General features: G+C 35.7%; 1 protein-coding gene across 1 annotated transcript in view; it reads left to right on the forward strand.

The window, feature by feature from the left end:
* DMD (dystrophin) overlaps positions 1–21,375 on the forward strand; it is a 2,077,064-nt gene that overhangs the window by 939,874 nt on the left and 1,115,815 nt on the right. The window contains exon 43 of the mRNA XM_021677947.1: positions 1,631–1,803. Within this exon, the coding sequence (XP_021533622.1) occupies positions 1,631–1,803 (173 nt within the window). The remainder of the gene's footprint in view (positions 1–1,630; positions 1,804–21,375) is intronic.

Genomic DNA, 21,375 nt, shown 5'->3' on the forward strand with positions numbered 1-21,375 from the left:
TATAGACAGTATTTGGAGTCATGGGACCAAATAGGGAGTATGGAGAGAGAAGAAAAAAAGTGTCAAAACTAAGCCAGAGCACTCCAGTACTAAGAGATTAGTCCGAGGAGGATTCAGTAAAGACTGAGGGAGCAGTGGACAAGAAGGTGGAAGAAAAACCAGAAGAGTTCAGGATACAGAAGCCAAATGAAGATAGAGTTTTAAGATGGAGAGAGTCATCAGCCATATTGAGATGAGGACCGTGAATTACCCAATGAATCTGAACATATTGAAATCACTGGGATTCAGGGATGATGATTTTAATAAGTCAGTAATTAAAAATTGCTGGACTGATCGGGCACCTGGGTGGCTCAGTTGGTTGAGTGACTGCCTTCGGCTCAGGTCATGATCCTGGAGTCCCTGGATCGAGTCCCGCATCGGGCTCCCTGCTCGGCGGGGAGTCTGCTTCTCCCTCTGACCCTCCCCCCTCTCATGTGCTTGCTCTCTCTCATTCTCTCTCTCTCAAATAAATAAATAAATAAATCTTTAAAAAAAAAAAAAAAAGAATTGCTGGACTGATCAACAATAGCCAAATTATGGAACCAGCCCAAATGTCCATCGACTGATGAATGGATAAAGAAGAGGTGATACACAGACACACATACACACACACACACACACAATGTAATACTACTCAGCCACAAAAAACAATGAAGTCTTGCCATTTGCAATGATGTGAATGGAGCTAGAGGGTATTATGCTAAGTGAAATAAGTCAGTCAGAGAAAGATACCATATTTTACTCATATGGAAGAAACAAACATGGGGAAAGAAAAAAAGAGAGAGGAAGGCAAACCATTTCTTAATCTCAGGAAACAAACTGAGGGTTGCTGGAGTGGTGGGGGGTGGGAGGGATGGGGTGGCTGGGTGATAGACATTGGGGAGGGTATGTGCTATGGTGAGAGCTGTGAATTGTGTAAGACTGTTGAATCACAGACCTGTACCTCTGAGACAAATAATACATTACATGTTAAAAAAAGAAAAGAAGAAGATAGCAGGAAGGGAAAAACGAAGGGGGGGGGAATCGGAGGGGCAGACGAACCATGAGAGACTATGGACTCTGAGAAACAAACTGAGGGTTCTAGAGGGGAGGGGTATGGGGGGATGGGTTAGCCCGGTGATGGGTATTAAAGAGGGTACGTACTGAATGGAGCACTGGGTGTTATATGCAAACAATGAATCATGGAACACTACATCAAAAACTAATGATGTAATGTATGGTGATTAACAACATAATAAAATAAAATAAAAAAGAGAGACTCAACTATAGAGAACAAACTGAGGGTTGTTGGAGGGGAGGTGGGTCAGGGGTGAGCTAAAGGTGGGTCAGGGGTGATGGGGGATTAAAGAGGGCACTTGCTGTGGTGAGCACTGAGTGTTATATGCAACTGATGAATCTCTAAATTCTACTCTTAAAGCAAATATTACATAATATGTTAACTAACTAGAATTTAAATAAAAACTTGAAATATTAAAAAAAAAGAATTGTAAGGCTATTTCTTATTTCTGAGGTTTATAAATTTCCTTTTTTTTTTCTCTTTCCATAGACAGCTGATTCATTTCTGATGTATTTCAAATTTTCTATATTGCAGAACATAAAAGACAGCTTGCAACAAATCTCAGGTCGGATTGAAATCATTCACAAAAAGAAGATAGCAGCATTGCACAGTGCCACCCCTGCAGAAAGGGCAAAGCTCCAGGAAGCTCTCTCACAGCTCGATGTCCAATGGGAAAGAATTAACAAAATGTACAAGGACCGACAAGGGTAGGTAACACTTTTATTTTCCTAAATTACTATACCTGTTTTCAGAGAACCATGGAGTTCATTTCAGTGTTCCCTGGAAAGGTAGGGAGGAAGAAAGGGAGAAGTATTACTATCATTGGAAAAAGGTAAGTGGAGTGAGAACAAATAATGGTGAACAGACTAATGAGCTGAATTCTAGAAATTATTCTGTACTGGGGTTAGCATTATGTTGGAGCACTATCTTACCTTCTAAAATTTCACATAATGCCAAATAGGTTTTGTCATTTAATTGAGGTGGCTTAAATAACTGTACAGTATAAAATGTGTATCTTTGGTCAAATCTGTGCCCTATATATTTATAGCAGATTGATAATTAGATTGATATGTTTGAAATATAAGCTATCAGCGAAAAGTTGATTTTCACTTACTACTTCTATTATTTTGAAGGTGATACATAACATTTTGCAGTCCCCCTACTCTTTTTTGCTATGAGGAATTTGTTAAGTTGATTTAAAATAATTTTTCAGGGTTTGCCTTATTTAACATATATAGCTTGTGACCACGTTTTCAAAAAGTCACATACATTCTTTAGCCTCACATCACAAAAGCTAGAATATTGTTTTATTTTCCTATTTTAGGTTAAAAGTAATGGAGTTCTAATTATTTAAAACAATTTGTTTTAAAGACTGTAGTCTCACCATACAGTACATCATTAGTTTTTGAGGTAGTGTTCCATGATTCATTGTTTGCATATAATACCAGTGCTCCATGCGATACGTGCCCTCCTTAATACCCATCACCGGGGTAACTCATCCCCCACCCCCCTCCCCCCTAAAACCCTCAGTTTGTTTCTCAGAGTCCATAGTCTCTCATGGTTCATCTCTCCCTCCGATTCCCCCCCCTTCATTTTCCCCTTCCTTCTCCTAATGTCCTCCATGCTATTCCTTATGTTCCACGAATAAGTGAAACCATATGATAATTGACTTTCTCTGCTTGACTTATTTCACTTAGCATAATTTAAAAAAATAAAAAATAAAGATTGTAGTCTCAAGACAGTGTTCTTTGTTATTCTCAAAGAAAATAAAATCATTTTTAATAATTACAGGGAACCTCCCTCTTAACTCTGTCCATCTCTAAATATCCCTACTTCTATTTTAGTTCTTTATTTACTATAGTAGGTTTCTAAACGGATACGTATAGCAGAAATCTCCATTAATTCTAATGATCATCCGCATTTTGTTCCCAATTATCTTTCATCCAGAGTTGTTTTTCTAAAGTGTAAGAACTTCAGTACCATTATCTCATTCTCCTTAGAATTAACTCCAGATTCCTTAACTGGGCATATAAGGCCTTCACATGACATTTGTTCTTTTGTTCAGCCTCATGGCTTATCAGTCCCTGGCTGTCCTACAACCTCTCCAAACTCTGTTCTACCAAAATACCTTTGAGCCAGTAAGAATGGCTATATTGGTATTTTTCTCATACATGATTCATCTATGGCCGGCTATTAGTCAGCTATTACCATAATACGGTGGTATGAAGCTGTACTCCAGAACCCAGTGACTTAAAACAACAAGCATTTATTTTCATGGTCATGGGTCTTTAAGTTGTCTGTGGTTTGGCTGACCGAGGCTGGGCTTAACTGGGCAGCTATTTCAAGCTGTGGGTTAGCTGAGGTAGGCTCCGGGATATGTGTCAGGTTAAGGTCGGCTACGTTTATCTTTTTCCTGAGCTTAAAATGCAGGGTCAGTGCCATTGTCTTCTCATGACAGATCACCAGAGCGTGGACGAGACATAACCTCCCTTGTATTATGGGCCACTTATGGCCTGGGCCCACATTAAATTCACTCCCATTCCACTGGCCAGAGCAAGCCTGACACCAGGAGACTGGCAAAGTAGTCTCTTCCTACAGTGGGAGGGGAAGAAGAGTGACTATTTGTGGAACAATAATCCAAACTATTGTTGATAATTAATAATTAATAATAAATAAATTTTTACAGCTAGAAATGACCTTAATGATTTTGTCCTGCTGCACTGTTTTACAGGGGAGACTAAATTACAAAGATGTTGAATGACTTACCCAAACATATATTAAATAGCACATCTGCATATTTCCATTTCACCAAAATATTTAGCTCTAATAGGTTTGCATAGTGTATACTCAAATAAGTTACAGATACGAGAAAATGCATTAGACTCTTGGCATTCCTAAGGCATAGATTATGAGACCATCATTAATCACCAAATTCATGAATGCTATAATGGCAAAACTCACCTTTATTAAATGTCATAAATTTAAAAAGACATTACTTGTTAGGTGAGGGCAAGTAGAGAATTAAAAGCCAGATCGCTTTGTGACTGCTCACTCATTATCTAAGAGATAATGAGTGAGTGCTTTGAGCTTTAGAGTGCTTTCATACCTTGTCTTCCCGCAAACAGAATTTCATCATGTGTCTCAGTAAAGTTGCAAATCTCCAAAATACTAAGAGTGGCTTTTTTTTCCCTGTGGGAACACAAATAGTAAACACAATGAACATTTAATTCATGAATCCTGTGTATCTATGTACTGATCCATGTATATGGATAGATATACAAATATGTAAAATAAATATTTAAGTTTTGGGGAACTTAACATTGCTGCTAAATTCTGTTTTTATCTAATTCTTGGTGGGTACTCACTGCTTCTAAAAGATACCTACAGGAAACATGTGAAAATAAAGAGAGAATTAACCTAAGATCCACCTAGTATTAGAGAAACATAGTCCATTCTTTCAACAAACACTTGAGGAGTGCCAGACACTCTGTTGCCTTTACTTTCTTTCTGATACCAGCTTTACTATTCCTCAAATGGTTAATGAATTTGCCCCATTTTCAGGAAGTTACTCCCCAAGCCTAAGAGGATAGCACAGTTCAAATGAGATAATAAAAATGAAAGCAGTTTCTAGGCTACACATTGCTGTACAGCCATAAGATGGCATTATTGTGTAGCAACACAGTTCTTATCTGACATCAAGTAAGTGATTTTTTTAAAAAAAAATCACTATTCCTCTTTGGAATCCCATTTAGTCAGATACTTTGGGATGGCTCACCCATACATGTAAGTGGTTAAATTCAAGGTGATTTTGAGCTTTAGATCTGATGTAAAGAGGACATGAGAGTAAGAGTAGTGATTGTTACAATACTAAATTTTTAGAGCAAAATGAAGTGTCAAAAAATGGGGAAAGCAGGGTGAGGACATTTAGAAAAATCAAATGCCATTACCAGTGGTATTTCAGAAAATAAGAAATAGGAAGATAGTGCTACAGGAAAGAAGCCGGATGCAAAAGAATACATATTATATGAGTCCATTTATATAAAACTCAAAAAATGAGCATATTGGGGGGTTAAAGGTCAGATATGGTTACCATTGTGAAGAGTAGTGATTAACAAGGGCAAATCTCTTGATCTGGATGTGGTTTGCATTGATATGTTTCTGTTAAGAAAGTTTATGAAGCTATGTACTTGTGATTTGTACACTTTTCTCTGTGTATGCTATACTTGAATGAATTTTACACTTAAAATAATACATTGAATTCTTTTTTAAGTACAAGAAGGACTTAACCTCAAAATTTAAAAAAAAAAGGTATATCTTACAGAAGAGCATATTACATTGTTGTACTTTTGGCATTTCACCATGGACCCCTTAACACTTTATAATTGACTGGTACCTACTCTCAGATAAGTATGTGGGCACTACCGCTCTAGAGAAAGTTTTTCCAAAGATACCACCATCATGCTGGGACCAGAGGGCCACATGTCAATAGGATGCTCGGAGACAGAGAGCAGGAAGATGCTTCCCTAGGGATTTCTCCTTTGTTTAATTCCCTTAGTGCCAAGCCCACAATATTAAAGCACTCACAGACTCTTGCTGCCATTTGTACTGCATGAAGGAAAACGAGACAATGAAAGAAATGAAAGGGGGGAAAACACGAATAGAAACCAAAGAAATCTGATTTGAAGAGAAAGTGCCTTAATCATCTCTGTATTCAGACTCCAGGGAATGAGCCTGTAATTCTGCAAGCCCACTCCTAACGCAACTTTCTCATAAGCATTTTCTATCTCACTTGTAATTTTTCTACTGAGACATTCAGTAAATATTTTTCTCTCATGTCAAGGTGAGGGAAATAACCCCACACTCCTCACAGAGGGAAAGAATAATATACTAATCCTCATGTCATCACCATACAATTTTATCCTCTAAAGTGGAAGCTAGAGGGACAGATGCATAATCTGGGAGCTTTTCCAGAATTGTTTGTTCCTAAATGAGACATTCAGCTATTGCAGCATTAGCAGCCTCTTCTATTTGTCACAGAGCCATATGTAGTTGGGAAGATACATGATAAGCGCATGCAGGATCCTGACGACTCAGGAAAGATTAACGCTGCGGCCTTAGAATTAGTCTCTACTAAATGTAAAGATTTTCATGCAAGATTGGATCTTCATATTCCCCCTCTCCCCTCACGTATATGCATACGTGCCAATACATAATTCTACTGTTAGTTTTTGAACTTGGGAGAATTAAGGAGAGGTTAAAAAAAAAAAAAAAAAAGCCCCGAACATGAGAAAGTCTTTTTATATCTCACTCCAGAATCAGTGTTGTACTGACCAGGGAAACGATTCTCATGCATTCATTCATGGGACTGATATAGAGGAAGATGTGTTAAATTGAAGAAGTGAAGTTTTCTATTTGTGGCCCACTTTTTTATCACTGTTGAGATCATGATGTATGGGGAAGCCTTCTGTTTTGGTTCTTCACATCAAGATCTTTTTTAAAGAAAATCCTTATTTATTAAGTCATTGATTTGATAGAATTCATTTTTAAAACTTGGTTATCTATGTAAAGAGAATAGCACATTATTTCTCTCTCCAGATGTATCAGGAAATATTCTTATTCATAGACACGCAGCCACGTTTGCCAATTTGCCTAAGGATTTCAGAAATATTTTTTAAGTATTTTAAAGTTTACTGTTAACCTTCAAGCTTCCCCAGTTAAGTATCTTGTTTGCTATCTGCTCTCCTCCATTTGTCTACATTGATTGTTCTGATTTATTTTATTGGGTCCTGGATATCAGAAATCATGTCAATTTTGCTTGCTTGTACAATGCCCAGTACAGCACATGTGGTTAATAAATACTCTTTGATGATAATGATGATGCTGAAACTATACTTTGACAGCACTGACATTTCATATATGCCAGAAATAAATCATCAGAACTTTAAGAAAGGCAACTTTCTTCCTGCCCTGTCATTTTCTGTAGTCACTGTCCAGCACACTTCACCTCTACACTGTCTCCTCTGCCCTATCTGTTCTCTCTTGTGTATTTCAGTTTAGGGGCTGCCCCCTCCTGCACATCACCTTCTCTTTTGTACTGCTCTGTTCGAGTGTTTATATTTCTTCCCAGGCTCTGTACAGTCTTAACTAATCCCTACGTATTGTGAATATCTTTCACCGGCCAGTTGTTGCACATTGCACACCACCGAGAGGGCAATTGTAAGCCAAATAGAGGAGGTTTTGTTTCCACCCAGCAGCCCGAAATGAAGTGCTATGACTTGACTGCTGATGCCAATTACATGGAGGTTTTACCACCAGAGGCAAAGCTTTAAGCCACAGAAGATTAATCCCGTATAGTTGGTGTTCGGAGGTATTTAATATCCATGTACTGCCTACTTACGAGTCTCATTAAAACAAACCAGTTATCAACAAACAATACCCTTATTTTATAATTGTTATTTTTAAACTCTGTTTAAAACATGAATCATTCAGTACTGTGTACCATTTGAGTCAGATACCTAAACTAGCCCTTGATGTAGATTTCCTTTTTTTTTAATCTTTTAATTTCCAGTTAGTTAACATACAGTGTAATATTTCCTTGCTTACTTATAATTTCTTCTGAATTCTTCACTGTTGACAACAGTTGGCGAAGGAATTGAATGGAAGGGATCTGTTGTATTTATTTAAGGAAAGGGCTTTTTGAAATGCATTAAATACAAGTTTGTTTCTACCTATCAGCTTATCTTCTGTATGTTCCTTTTGCTATTTCAAAGCACTGCAGAGTTGCAGAGTGATTTGCTTTTTATGATAGCCATTTCATACAGGATCATTTGCCTTTTATCTTCAACATTTTCAGATTCTTATAAATCTTTACAGTTCACATAGAGGTTAGTTTAAAACTTGCTTCAAATAAGAAATTGACTAGATATAAAATTCATATAATCTTAGAGTTAACCATAGATCAATATCCTGCATCTTTTTCTCAAAGTAATTGAACATTTTTGTTTCCCAGGATAGCTGTAAACACACATTTCCGTTCTTCACCATAGATGATTCTATTTCTTCCGTGTACAGGGGCTATAGTTGGCTTGTTTGTTATCTAAATAAACTCGTATTTTCATTATAGTCAAAGGGAAAAGTTTCTCATATAGGAACCAATTTTATGCCTATAGGACTAGCCTCATTTTGGAAATAATGCCACTCTTTAACTTTACTCCTTGTATGTTTCTTGGCTTTGTCATATCACAAGTTTCCCTTCTCTAAATATACATTTTTCCCTCTAAATGGAATAGAGAGTTTTGAAAGAAAGCAAAACCATGCTAAATGTAATCTTTCCAGAAAGTCTCTTTATCAATTAGAGTTTGTTTTGTCTTCACTAAGATAGAAGCATATTTTTTTTCTCCTTAAAAAGTATGCAGTCAAGGCAGGTATAATTTCTCTGCTCATTCTTGCTTTCCACCCAGCTATCCTTACATGGTAGGCCCTCCTTCACATGTTGCAAAATGGAGCTCCCACCACATCTATATTCCAAGAAACAAGATGGGAGAAGGCGGGGAGAAGTGGCAAAGTGTGCATACTAATTGTCTTTTAATGAAGTTTCCTGGGAGCTGCAATGTTTTGCTTATACCCCATTGGCCAGAGGTCAGTCACATGACCACACCCAAGCTGCAAGGGAGGATGGGAAATGTTACGTTTATTCCTGAATGCTATGTGCTCTGCCAAAAAGTGTACTCTTATGGAAAAGCAGGAGAATGGATATTTGAAGAGAACTAACAGTCTTCAGTGTTTTCTCAGAAGAAGTGTATTTTGTTTTGTTTTTTAAGCAGCCCTAAGAAATATGTAAAATGGGTAGCTAAGTCTAGAGTTATCTCCTTCCCCTACTCTTTTATTATTTTATGAACTCTAATTTTGCTAATATCTCACTTTGGCTTCCTGAATTCTGCTAACATAAAAGTAGAAGTTTTACATCATTGCCGATACCTGCTTGTTCTATCCCTCCATGTTTCCAAAACATTTTCTCATTAATCAATTTTTGTCCAACTCTTTCCCTTTTTTCCAACAAAGCCACTGCTTAGTCAAGGAGAGAGATGAGTAACTTAGTTACTATAGTGTTCCTGGAGTATATATTCCCTACTGACTTCGACTAAAGTTGGGTCATTCGTAAATTGTAGCAGTTTAGATTACGAACACCAAGAATGACCACTAAAAATTAAGGAGCTAAGACCAAAGCAGAAATTATGAGAGTGAACTGAAATTTTAGGACATCACCTTTTCTGAACATGTGAGATGGGCCTTGTGTAAGATTCAAGATCTTTTTGTAGCCACACCTATGTGCCAGGCATGCATTCAGTGTTTTACGTATCTGATTGCATCCTCAGGAGAACCTTCTTTTACAGATGAGGCGCTTGAGATTTAGAGGGAATAAATCATTGTCTCAAGTATGCATAGGAAGAATATGCCAGAGCCTATTTTTTGACTCAAGTTATGAACTCTTGTGTGCTGCATTCCTTGTCTTTATACATTTCACATAGAATTTCTTGTATTTCTTGTGCTCATTGATTATGTTCTCTCTTCCAGAGGTCATTCTTCAGTAGCAGTAACAGGGATACATATAAAAACTTTTTAAAACTCTTGTGTCTAAAACCACAATGCTTTAAAGAGATGTTTAATATTCGGAAGATGGTATCTTCATATTCATTATCTGTAGAGAAATAGACTGTGATTCTATAAGATGCTTGGCAAAGCCAAGTGATAAAGGATCTTCTCAAGTGCTTGAGGAACACTGACTTGTTTTTTGGCAGAGTCCTACTCATTCAGGACCCAGTGCAATTATTACCATTTGGAATAATTTGCTGGTCTCAATTATTCCAGTCTCTGTGTTCCTAGAACTCTGTTTATATAGTTCTCTTATAGGTGCTTATCATGAATTTAAATGTCTTACATCACTTTGCACAACTCTGTACCATCTGACAGAGTTTTTGTTACTACAGAGCAGCAGAAACCGTGCCATATACTTCCTGACACCCCTAAGCCAAGCACAGTATAGTTCTATAGGAACTCCTCAATACATATTAATTTTTTTTAATTGAGGAGACCTTACATGTAAATGACAAACTGCTCACTCAAAAGTTGTAATATTTTGGAATGAATAAGGTTCTTGTTTCTTTGGTTAACAAGAACTTCATTGCCATTATAGTTTATTCAACCAAATATTTATGTAGGGTAAATTTCCTCATATTTACTTTCAGTATTCCATACTACTACCGAATTATGACGTTGAAGTATGGATATACCAATATATGAATAATATGAGATCTTGGTATGTTCTTTATGGTATGTGAGAGAAGTAAACAGTCTTTCATAAAGAAAAATATACCCACTAGCCACTAAAGTCAACATAACTTCCTGGTAGAAGACAACAAACTTTTTGTTTGCTGACTTACTTGCTTGTTTTAACTTCCACTATACTGGGGTGTGTGTGGGGGGGGGGGCAGGATTTGTTACCATTACAAAATTCTGACACCTTAAAAATCTGTTTACTTTGTGAGAATCACAAATTCTTGCCTATAAGGCGATTTTCACAAGAATTATTTTATTCGTTTTTAGTTTATCCATGGACAGTCTCAAATTCCTCTTGAAAACATCAGTTTACTCAAGGGAATGATGCCCATTACAAGCTAAAAATGTGGTTTTTGAGAGATTTCTGCTTAAAACAAACATTTTGAAATTCTATGTGGTTTCCCAAAATGGTTAGATACTTAGAAAAATAACAGTTTAGATGGACATTTTCAAAATTCTTAATATTTAAATAATTTGTATATTTTAGTAAATTTAAGCTGTATATATATAACCAAAGGTGAATTTTGTCTGTTTAGTTTCTCTTGCTTTTCTTCATTTCTTTTTTTCTTTCTTTCATTTCTCGCATTTGTCTTTCTCTAATATTCAAAGATAACACTAGAAACTAAGGATTGTCATTCCATGCCCCTACTTTTGAACTAATTCTGAGGTAATCAGAGATATAATCTTTATGGGTACCTCCCATAAAGTAGTAGCACCACAATTAGGAAATAGATGCAACTCTCGCATTTGTCTTAAACCTTTTTCCCTATGTCCCAGTAATATAGGAATGACCCAAGGTAACTGTCCACTGGGCCCTTACCAAAGTTTGCCAGTATTGGTCAGTTGCTGCTACAATAATTCTGTCTAACAAACACACCCAGAATTAACAATAAATCATTATTTTCATGTTCAGGACTACTTTAAGTCAACTCTACTTCAGCCTTTGGGACTATAGGATGAATGAATATATCTGACCCATTTGTTTCACTCTGGGGCCAGGCTGGAAGGGCAGCAGATACTTGGGACATATTCTTCCATGGCAGAGTTGAAAACTCTCAGAAGGGCAAGCAGAAATATGTGATGCCTTGAAGACCTTGACTTGGAACTGACACACTATCTCTTCCATTCACATCCAATGGTCAGAGCAACTCACATGGCAAACCCAAATTCTAGGAGTAGAGGAATAAACACTGCCCACCATAAAGCCATTTCAAGACTGAGGATACATAATTCTACTACAGAATAGAATTGGGAATAACAATTTTAAATACTACATTACTCTAGTAGAATATTATAGCATCCATTAAGCTTTTTTGATGCTGTGTATGTAACTTTCTGAGAAAACCCCATTTGTTGATTCCACTTGAAAATGTATCCTGAATCCACTTTTTTGACAGGTTTTATCTCCAATCCAATAGGTTGGGGGAACTTTTATTTTACAAAAAAAATAACCCTCCCATAATATTATGAAGCAGAAATTTAAAGACCCTTGAAAAAATAGAATATTGAAACAAACTTGGAATCACAGTTTTATTTACCAACTTGAGAGTCTCCTTGTGCTTCGGCACACTTGGAAGTTGGATTTCCAAATAGCATCATGACTTCCCATACCCAGCTGTCTGCTGCTTGAAACTACCATAAGCTAACTATCACAGCTCACAGTATACCCTTGAAGAAGGCCATCTGGTTTATGTCTCTTGGCAAAATTTGTTTAAAAACAAGCAGCTGCATGACAAAGTAAGAAGGAGTCTCTGTCTAGCTGTGGTAAATAAGTAGGTTTGCAATGCACATAATAAAGCATTTTGTAATCCAAGCCAAAATTTCTAAAAGGGAAACATGCTTTTCTCACAAATAAAAGAAAAATCCACAGAATTCAATTGCATGGAAGGGACTCTATCAAATTTATATTTCAGTGGCTTAATATTATGAGAAAAATAAAAGTCTATTTGTGATTAGATACGCCCTTCTGGTAAGAACTAGTTTTTGTATACTTATATAGAATCCAATGATTGGAAATTATTTTTAATTACATTAGAATTCAAATTTCTTAAAGACCTATTCTTTGAATCCTAACATAGTTGGTATTTAATGATTTATTGTATATTCTCTCTTTCCTTCTACCAGGTCTCTGAGTATCCCATAACACTTACTCTATCACAAAAAGCGTACAGGCTACTACAAGCTACTTTTTTTTTTTTTTTGAAAGCATGAATTGATTTTCCAGTTCAGTTAAGTATTTTTTCTTAACTCTATCTATGAGGTCAGAGTAACCATTGTTAAGGATTGATTTTGGTGTTAATCCAAAAGTAAATCCTGAGACAAAGATTTGAGTTCAGGTTGTTTATTTAGGAGGTGATTCAGGAAGCTGTGGTACATTGGTATGGTGGTACGCAAGGGAAGGGAAAGTAGCATATGTGGAATATTAGCAAGCCAGCCACTGCTGTGGGGGACTGGGGCTTAATTCCGTGAAGAAAGACTGGGAAAGTATAAAACAGGTATGTCTCAATCACATCAAGCAAAAGGCATGCATGAGAACTGTGATATTTATACTCCAGTTCTTATTAGTCATTTTTAAGGGCTGCTTATTGTGTCCTGCATTTGGGTATAATGTGTTGTCTGCTTCAAAGAAAGTCCTCAGACTAAGACATATAGTTAACAGTGGCTGTTGGACATTGGCCAGGTCCCACTGGAGTGTCAAGAGTCAAGACAGTGGGTGAAGGTCCAACAGGATCTGCTACACTATGGAGGGGTGGGCATTATTCCACTTAATAAGGCCCACTATACTTCCTTACCCAGCTGTTCACTTTTCTGCTTATTTGTGCTACTTTCCGGATTTCTGCAGTTTTCTGGATCATGCCTTATCATAAGCATTTGCATGCTGAGGCTTGTGTCTATATTTCTCATTCTTCCTCATTGGCTTTTTGTTTGTTTACTCTTTTACTGATGTTTACTTTTGTCATTTGTTATTTCTATGTTATTTCTAACTGGTTAGGTGTTTGAATTATTGAGTCTTGCATTAAAATTTTAATAAAGACTTAGACATTTGTTTTCTTTTAAGTGGAATTCATACTAGTTAGAGATACAATTAGAACTAAAAATTAAAGGTCATAGACACAGTCCTTCTTAAGTCAAATTCCTGAATGGCATAGTAAGACTTGAATTTTCTATCACCAATAAATAACTTATTTGGGAGATTAAAAAAAAAGAGTTAATTTAGGAAAATTTTATTTGTATTCCCAGTTTATTCCAAGTCTTCTGCAAATTATCTGACAGTATTGTTTCTAGCATCAAAGGACAAGTTAAAAAATCATACTTACTTTTTTTATGGTTGCAGATTTCTTGAAGGCTTCTATTACTTGTTTGGATAAGCAGACTACATTAATGGTGTTGGTTAGACATTCTTTTTTTAAATTTTATTTTATTATGTTAGTCACCATACATCATTAGTTTTCGATGTAGTGATCCATGATTTCATTGTTTTCATATAACACCCAGTGCTCCATGCAGTACATGCCCTCCTTAATACCCATCACTGGGCTAACCAATCCCCCTTCCCCCTCCCCTCCAAAACCCTCAGTTTGTTTCTCAGAGTCCATAGTCTCTCATGGTTCATCTCTCCCTCCAGTTCCCCCCCCCCCATTTTTCCCTTCCTTCTCCTAATGTCCTCCATGCTATTCCGTATGTTCCACAAATAAATGAAACCATATGATAATTAACTTTCTCTGCTTGACTTAGTTCACTTAGCATAATCTCCAGTCCCATCCATGTTGATGTAAAAGTTGGGTATTCATCCTTTCTGATGGCTGAGTAATATTCCACTGTATATATGGACCACATCTTCTTTATCCATTCACCTGTTGAAGGGCATCTCGGTTCTTTCCACGGTTTGGCTATTGTGGACATTGCTGCTATGAAGACGTTCCTTACTCATTCTCACATTTTCAAAGTCCTGGAAGATCAAAAACACAATTCTTTGGATGTCTCTAGAGAAGCTAAGAATAAATTGGTTCTCACTAGAGATGAATGAAGATAAATTTTACTCATTAGTTAATTTTACCTCATGATCAGAATTCTTTGCCACATGAAAATCATTTGGTTTATGAGTGGTAGCATGAAGAATAATGAGAATGATTAGAGATCTAGAAGACTTGACTAGATGACAGGAAAAGAAAGCAAAACTTTTGAAAGTTTCAGGGAGACATGAACAAGGCTGGAAGTATTTTAAGTTTGGAGAACACAGAAAATAAGATAAATGAAAAAGAAAATAAGATAAATGAAAATCCCTCATTTATTGGGAAGAAAGAGGACTGCAATTTGTGTGAAGTTTTTTTGTTTGTTTGTTTTGTTTCTTAGTAAGGAAATACCTGTGGAAAATCTGAGGAATTAGGAAAGCTAGACTTTTATAACTGTTGTTTTAAAGGACACAAAGGAAATTAAATTGTAGATTGAGTTTAAAAGCATTGGAATTACTTCTAGTCCCATTTTTTTAAGATTTTGTGCACAGCAAGAAGATAGATCACAGCATAGCTAAAGGGGAACATTTAGGTTTTCATTAGTCTCAGTATAGACTGCTTCATGGACCCTTTGGATCTGGTGACTTATATCAATCATGAAAGGTGTAATAACCAATTACTGTATTATAATAATTTAATAATTATTATTATACAACAATTTATTGGTGGGACAGGGCCATGTGATTTCTTGATGTTATATCATAAATAAAGAAAAGGCACTGAGAAATGTATATTGTATGAAGACTACCCTTATCACTCTCATCAATAACCATAAAATCTGATTCCTTATCTGTGCAGTGCTTCAGTATATCTGCTTTTGCTTCAAACCACTGTAGTCGTAAGAGATGTCTTTTATCAATGATATTTTCCAAAAACTGTGAATATTAGAAAATATAATAGACATGAAATGTTTTTCATGAAATAGCTCTCTAAATGATTTTCATGATAACATTTCTGCCCATGATGTCTAAATCTTTGTATTAAAGACGGCAAATGGACAGAACTTAAAAGACTTATCTCACAAATATTCTATTATTAATAAGATAATGGAATTTGGAGACAAAAAGGCAAAAGAAAATGCAGTTTAGCCTCTGTAAGGAAACTCAGAAAGTAAAATGGACTGATTATACAAGACTTTTTTACATACATGGGTTTGTTTTTCTACATTAAAGAGATCTATAGACAATGGATTTTCATTCACTTTTTATTCTGCTGAAAGTAGTCTCTTAGACTGAGGATAGTTTAGAAGTGAGCTTCATTTACTTATCTTGCTCTAAATGTCTAATATATGAAATTATTTTTGCAATGGATACCTAAGGGATAGCGGAGAGTTGATAGGAGGGCAAGGAAGAATGATTTCAGTTAATGGACTCTTTTGCCCTATGTCTATCATTACATGGAAGATTTCTGCTACCACTCAACATCCTGGATGGACTTCCTGTAGGGGGAATTTTTCTCTTCTTTCATTTGTCTTCTAGGGCTAATACATGCATTTCATGTCATTAGGTAGTAACAATCAGTTGAGGTTTTCATGAAAAGTGCTCTCCTTTCATCCTAAGGAGAGAGTTTTCATGACAGTTTCATTTAGTGAAACATGACCCAAAAAAAGTTAGCATCTAGTAATTCCATATATGTTAATGGTGTCATTTTAAAAAATTTACACAATAAGAGACCACATTTTGCCAAGTTCCTGACAGTAACAGTAGTAAAATGTAATTTCAATTGGCATGTGTTCACATTATTTTGACATGGTGGCTGTATCCAGTAAGATTGATAACAAAATGTGCCTTCATGTACTAAAATTTAATGACAGTTATTCTTCCAAAGCATGACAGTGTCCCTAATAGCCGACATTCTGCAAAAGATTCTCTTTTATCACATGCCAAGTGTTCACCATATCTCTTTCTTGAGTTTTCTTTAAAGATTTATATCCTATATTTTGTTCCAGAAATCTAGTATTAAGATGAACAAGCAATGACCACAAAATGGTTGTTGTTGTATATAATGAATCTTTAAGAATACTGATAGAAATTTTCATGATGTTATTTAGATGATATCTTCAGGTATGTACTTCTGTTTTCTACACTTAAAACACCTATACCTTAATGAGGCTTCCCAATTCCATGAAGATATCACCTTTATGTCTTATAAGATCCTCAGGCAAATACATTTCCTGTCCCCTCTTTATTCTTCCCTGTACTTTGATTCCACATCTCAGCATTTATCAAGTTCTGTAGATTCTTACTTTACAACTCTTTTCATGTCCTCACTTTCTTTTTATTCTCCTTGACATCAATTTCAAGTCAATAGATTCCTTGTAAGAGATCTCACCCTACCCAAAACCCCTGTCTAATTTGACTGATTAATCTTTCTAAAGGAGTACTTCCTGCTTCACACTACCCAGCACAGAAACCTTCAGTGCTTCTCCATTATTAGCCTTGGTTTCAAACTGGTAGCCCATCGAGACAAGAGAGCTGGAGGATATGCTTTGCCCATTGTTTTCTATCATCTGCAGGGAGCTTTAAAAGGCACTGAAACAGGGCAAGGTTTGGACTGGTCAGTACAATCAGTTTAGCACTTATTGCCTTAAATCTTGTAAGGGCTTTACAATTTTATATGTCCTGCATGTCCCCTGAAGGCATTTGATTTTATAACCCCTTAGCCCAGAGACTGACATCTAAAATTCATAGCCTAAGATTCACAATCCTAACATAGCTTCTCTACAGTTTCATGAACTCTACAGTTAACTGGACTTATTTTATCCAAAATGCCCTTATTGTACATTCCTTTGGAATATAATTTTACATATACAAATCCTTCCCACCTATAGCCATTAAACAGCTTTGGTTATAAGAACCAGAAACAGTCTTCATTTATCCTAAGGGAAATTAAATCTGGTAGGGGAGATATTGGAAAATTCACAGAAGGTAAAGAATAACAGCAGCCATGGCCACAAATGAAGATACTGAGAACTCAGAGCTCATGGAAGGTTACTTTTATGGATGCTGCTATCAAAATGGCTTAGCTCTAAACCTCTCCAGTCCCTGTTTCTCTTACCTCTAGATTCTAATTCCTAATCTAATTAGCCTAAATTGGGTCATTGTCCCCTTTATAGAGTTTGCAGAGTGCTGTGGTTAAAAGTCCCCCTCCCTCAGATTATGTGTAACGAATTAAGATTACAAAGGAAAAGCAGGGTACCACTAACCAAAAAGTTGAGCTTTTTAGTCAGAACAATTAATAATAGCTGCCACAGTGATTTTAAACTTTAAGTCTCAGTGATTTAAATGCTTATTTTTTTGCTCATATAAAATCTGATGTGAACAGGCAACTGTCCTCCATACAGTGACTCAGGGACTTAAAATGCTTCCATCTCTGGTTTCCCCTTCTCACAGTGTAAATTTCAGAGCCATTTCCAAAGTGGAACTGAAGAATGGACACTGATGAAGTGCCTCAAACCAGAAGTAATGCATGACTTTCCTCACACTCCCATTTCTCAGGATTCAGTCATATTGGTCCCAATGCAACCTCAAGGGAATGTGGGAAACATAAGGGGATTCTGGGAAATTCGGTGAGCACTAATTTCCTCCACCACAGAAGGAACATTGGACATTTTAAAAAAGGAAAAAAAAATCTATCCAATAAATGATGTTCCTTCAGTGTCCCGCTCAGTTGCTACCTTTTCCATCAAGGCTTTCTTAATCAACTCATCAGGAGATGATCTCCAACTCCTTTGATCATCTGGAGCATTATACTCCACTTATTGATACTGGCTCCTGTTATGATAACTTAGAGCTAGCTATTCCTTATTTTGATTATCATATAAATTCTTATGGGACAATAATCAAGAGTATTAATTTATTTTGTCTCCCCTTAACATCGAAAGCACAGTAGAACAATCTCTAAGGCCAGAGTAGTAATATTTTCTTTGAAACTGTGCCCAACAGAAAGTACATGGAGGATATTCAATAAAAACTTGTTGATTAGTTTTTCAGGCAGATAGCAAATTTCTTACAATACTCCATGTTACTTTGTTTTGTTGACATTGTGGTCATCATGGCCATAAATTTAATACTATAAAATTCTGTTAAAATTATTTTTAAGTAAAATGTAACAATCTTATATATGTATTTAAGGATAACTTTATATCTCATATTAGTGAATTATACACAGTCACAGAAAATTTACAACATAGCAATAAATGGCACAAAATGTAGTATTCACATTAGAATGCATTCTACAGAAGGTGTTTTAAGTTTGAAAAGTTAACATGATATGTATTGAATGTAAAAAAATAAATCCTCAAAAATATTTCACACTCTTGGGTGAGATCTGAAAATATCAGTCACTATATGATATGACTGGGTAGAATTTAAATAATGATAATTTTAATCAAGGATTTCCTGTGTTATTTGAAATTGAATTTTTCTATTAAGTAATAGGATTTTAAAGCTAAGCAAAAGCTACATTGGCAAAACAAACAAGACTTACTATGTTATCGTAAGTGTATCCTAAATCCTCTTTAATATTGTGGATAAGATATACTTTTAGTTTCCAACCAGTTCTGTCTATAATAATTTAAAATAAACTTATTTATGTCATACTTGATGCCATGTGAGCACACAATTTGTAGTACAGTGAAATAATTCCATTGAATTATTTTAGCTATTTGGTACCTGAGACCTATTTCTGAATCATTTTTTTTTTCCTATTTATTTAAGTTGTGCTCTTCTATGATCTTACCTATGGCTATGTTCAAAACAGTGAAAAGGGGTATTTTACTCTGGTGTTTAGCATTCCAAAGGTAGTGTATTTTCAGTCATACATAATACATAGATCTGATATATTTTATAGCTAAGTATTTGGAGGCCAAATTATTTCACAATTATATAGCTCAGCCTCTCCAGACTCAGGTAATTTCACTTGAAGCAGTTTTCTTACCCTCATCTTCAGTAAAGGAAACATACAACATTGCACTGATATGGAAAATTTATATCTGAGTTTTCTTTTTCTTTTTAATTTTTTATTGTTATGTTAATCACCATACATTACATCATTAGTTTTTGATGTAGTGTTCCATGATTCATTGTTTGTGTATAACACCCAGTACTCCATGCAGAGCGTGCCCTCTTTAATACCCATCACCAGGCTAACCCATCCCCCCACCTCCCTCCCCTCTAGAACCCTCAGTTTGCTTCTCAGAGTCCATAGTCTCTCATGGTTCATCTCCCCCTCCGATTTCCCCCCCTTCATTCTTCCCTTCCTGCTAACTTCTTTTTTTTTTTTTTTTAACATATAATGTATTATTTGTTTCAGAGGTACAGGTCTGTGATTCAATAGTCTTGCGCAATTCACAGTGCTCACCATAGCACATACCCTCCCCAATGTCTATCACCCAGCCACCCCATCCCTCCCACCCTCCACCACTCCAGCAAACCTCAGTTTGTTTCCTGAGATTAAAAATTCCTCATATCAGTGAGGTCATATGATACATGTCTTTCTCTGATTGACTTATTTAACTCAGTATAACACCCTCCAGTTCTATCCACATCATTGCAAATGGCAAGATCTCATTCCTTTTGATGGCTGTGTAATATTCCATTGTGTATATATATATATATATATATATATATATATATATATATATATACACACCACATCTTCTTTATCAATTCATCTGTTGATGGACATATCTAATGTATAAAGTAGTGATAGGAATTGGTAATTCTCTGATGAGAAAGCAAGATTTACCTGGAACAGTTGAGTCTGGATATCAGTATTGGATTAATTTCATTTGAGATTGTAACTTCTGTGTGGCATTCTCTTCTTGGTTTCTCATCTATAGGTTGAGAATAACATTCTGTTCTTTCTATCTCATCTATAGGCTGAGAATAACATTCTGTTCTTTCTATCTCCCTATGTGAGAGATCTTTTAATTTTTAAAGACTTGTATTCTCTGTGAAACCAAGGAATTGGTAGCACAAGTTTCTGTAATATGAGTCAACAAATTTTTTTTCTGTAAAGTGCCATTTAGTAAATATTTTAGGGTTTGTGGGTCAAATGGTCTCTGTCATGGCTATTCAACTCTGCCAATTTTGTACATAAACTATGACAGTCAATACAAAAATGAATAAATGTGATTTTATGTAATAAAACTTTGTTTTTAAAAATTGGCCCAGCTTCTGAAACAATTAAACATAGAATTAGCTTAGAACAAGTAATTTTACTTACGAGCATATACCCAAAATAACTGAAAGGAGGAACTCAAACAATTGTTTGTACACCCATGCTCAGTGCAGCATTATTTGTAATAGCCCAAAGTTGGAAACAATCCAAATGTCCATTGACAGCTGAATGCATGAACAAAGTGTGGTATATCCTTACAATGGAATATAATTCAGCTTTAAAAAGAATTGAAATTTTGACCATGCTACAACAATGGCTGGAGCTTGAAGACATTTTGCTCAGTGAAATAAGCCAAAAAGAAAGAAAAAGTATTGTATGACTCCATTTATGTAAGGTACCTAGAGTAATCAAATTCATAAAGAATGTAGTATGGTGTTTGCTAGGGCCTGGGGGTAGGGAGGAATGGGAAATTGTTTAATGTGTATGGAGTTTTAGTTTGAGAAGATGAAATAGTTCTGAAAATGAATAATGGTGATAGTTACACATCATTATGAATGTACTTAGTGGCATTGAATTGTATGGTTTAAATGGTAAATTCTGTTTTTTAATATTTTCCCACAATTGCAAAAAAACCCCATGGGCCTAAATTGCCAACCACCATCTATAATCATATTAATGATCAATAAATAAAGTCACTCTTACTATATTTGATACAGTTAGGATGGTAGCATAATTTGATGCAATGTAATGGTGAGTATCCACCAATTTCTATTTATATCCTGGGTATGAACACCCCCCCATATTATG

The sequence above is a fragment of the Neomonachus schauinslandi genome, chromosome X (assembly GCF_002201575.2).
Source record: "Neomonachus schauinslandi chromosome X, ASM220157v2, whole genome shotgun sequence".
NCBI classification, from domain to species: domain Eukaryota; kingdom Metazoa; phylum Chordata; class Mammalia; order Carnivora; family Phocidae; genus Neomonachus; species Neomonachus schauinslandi.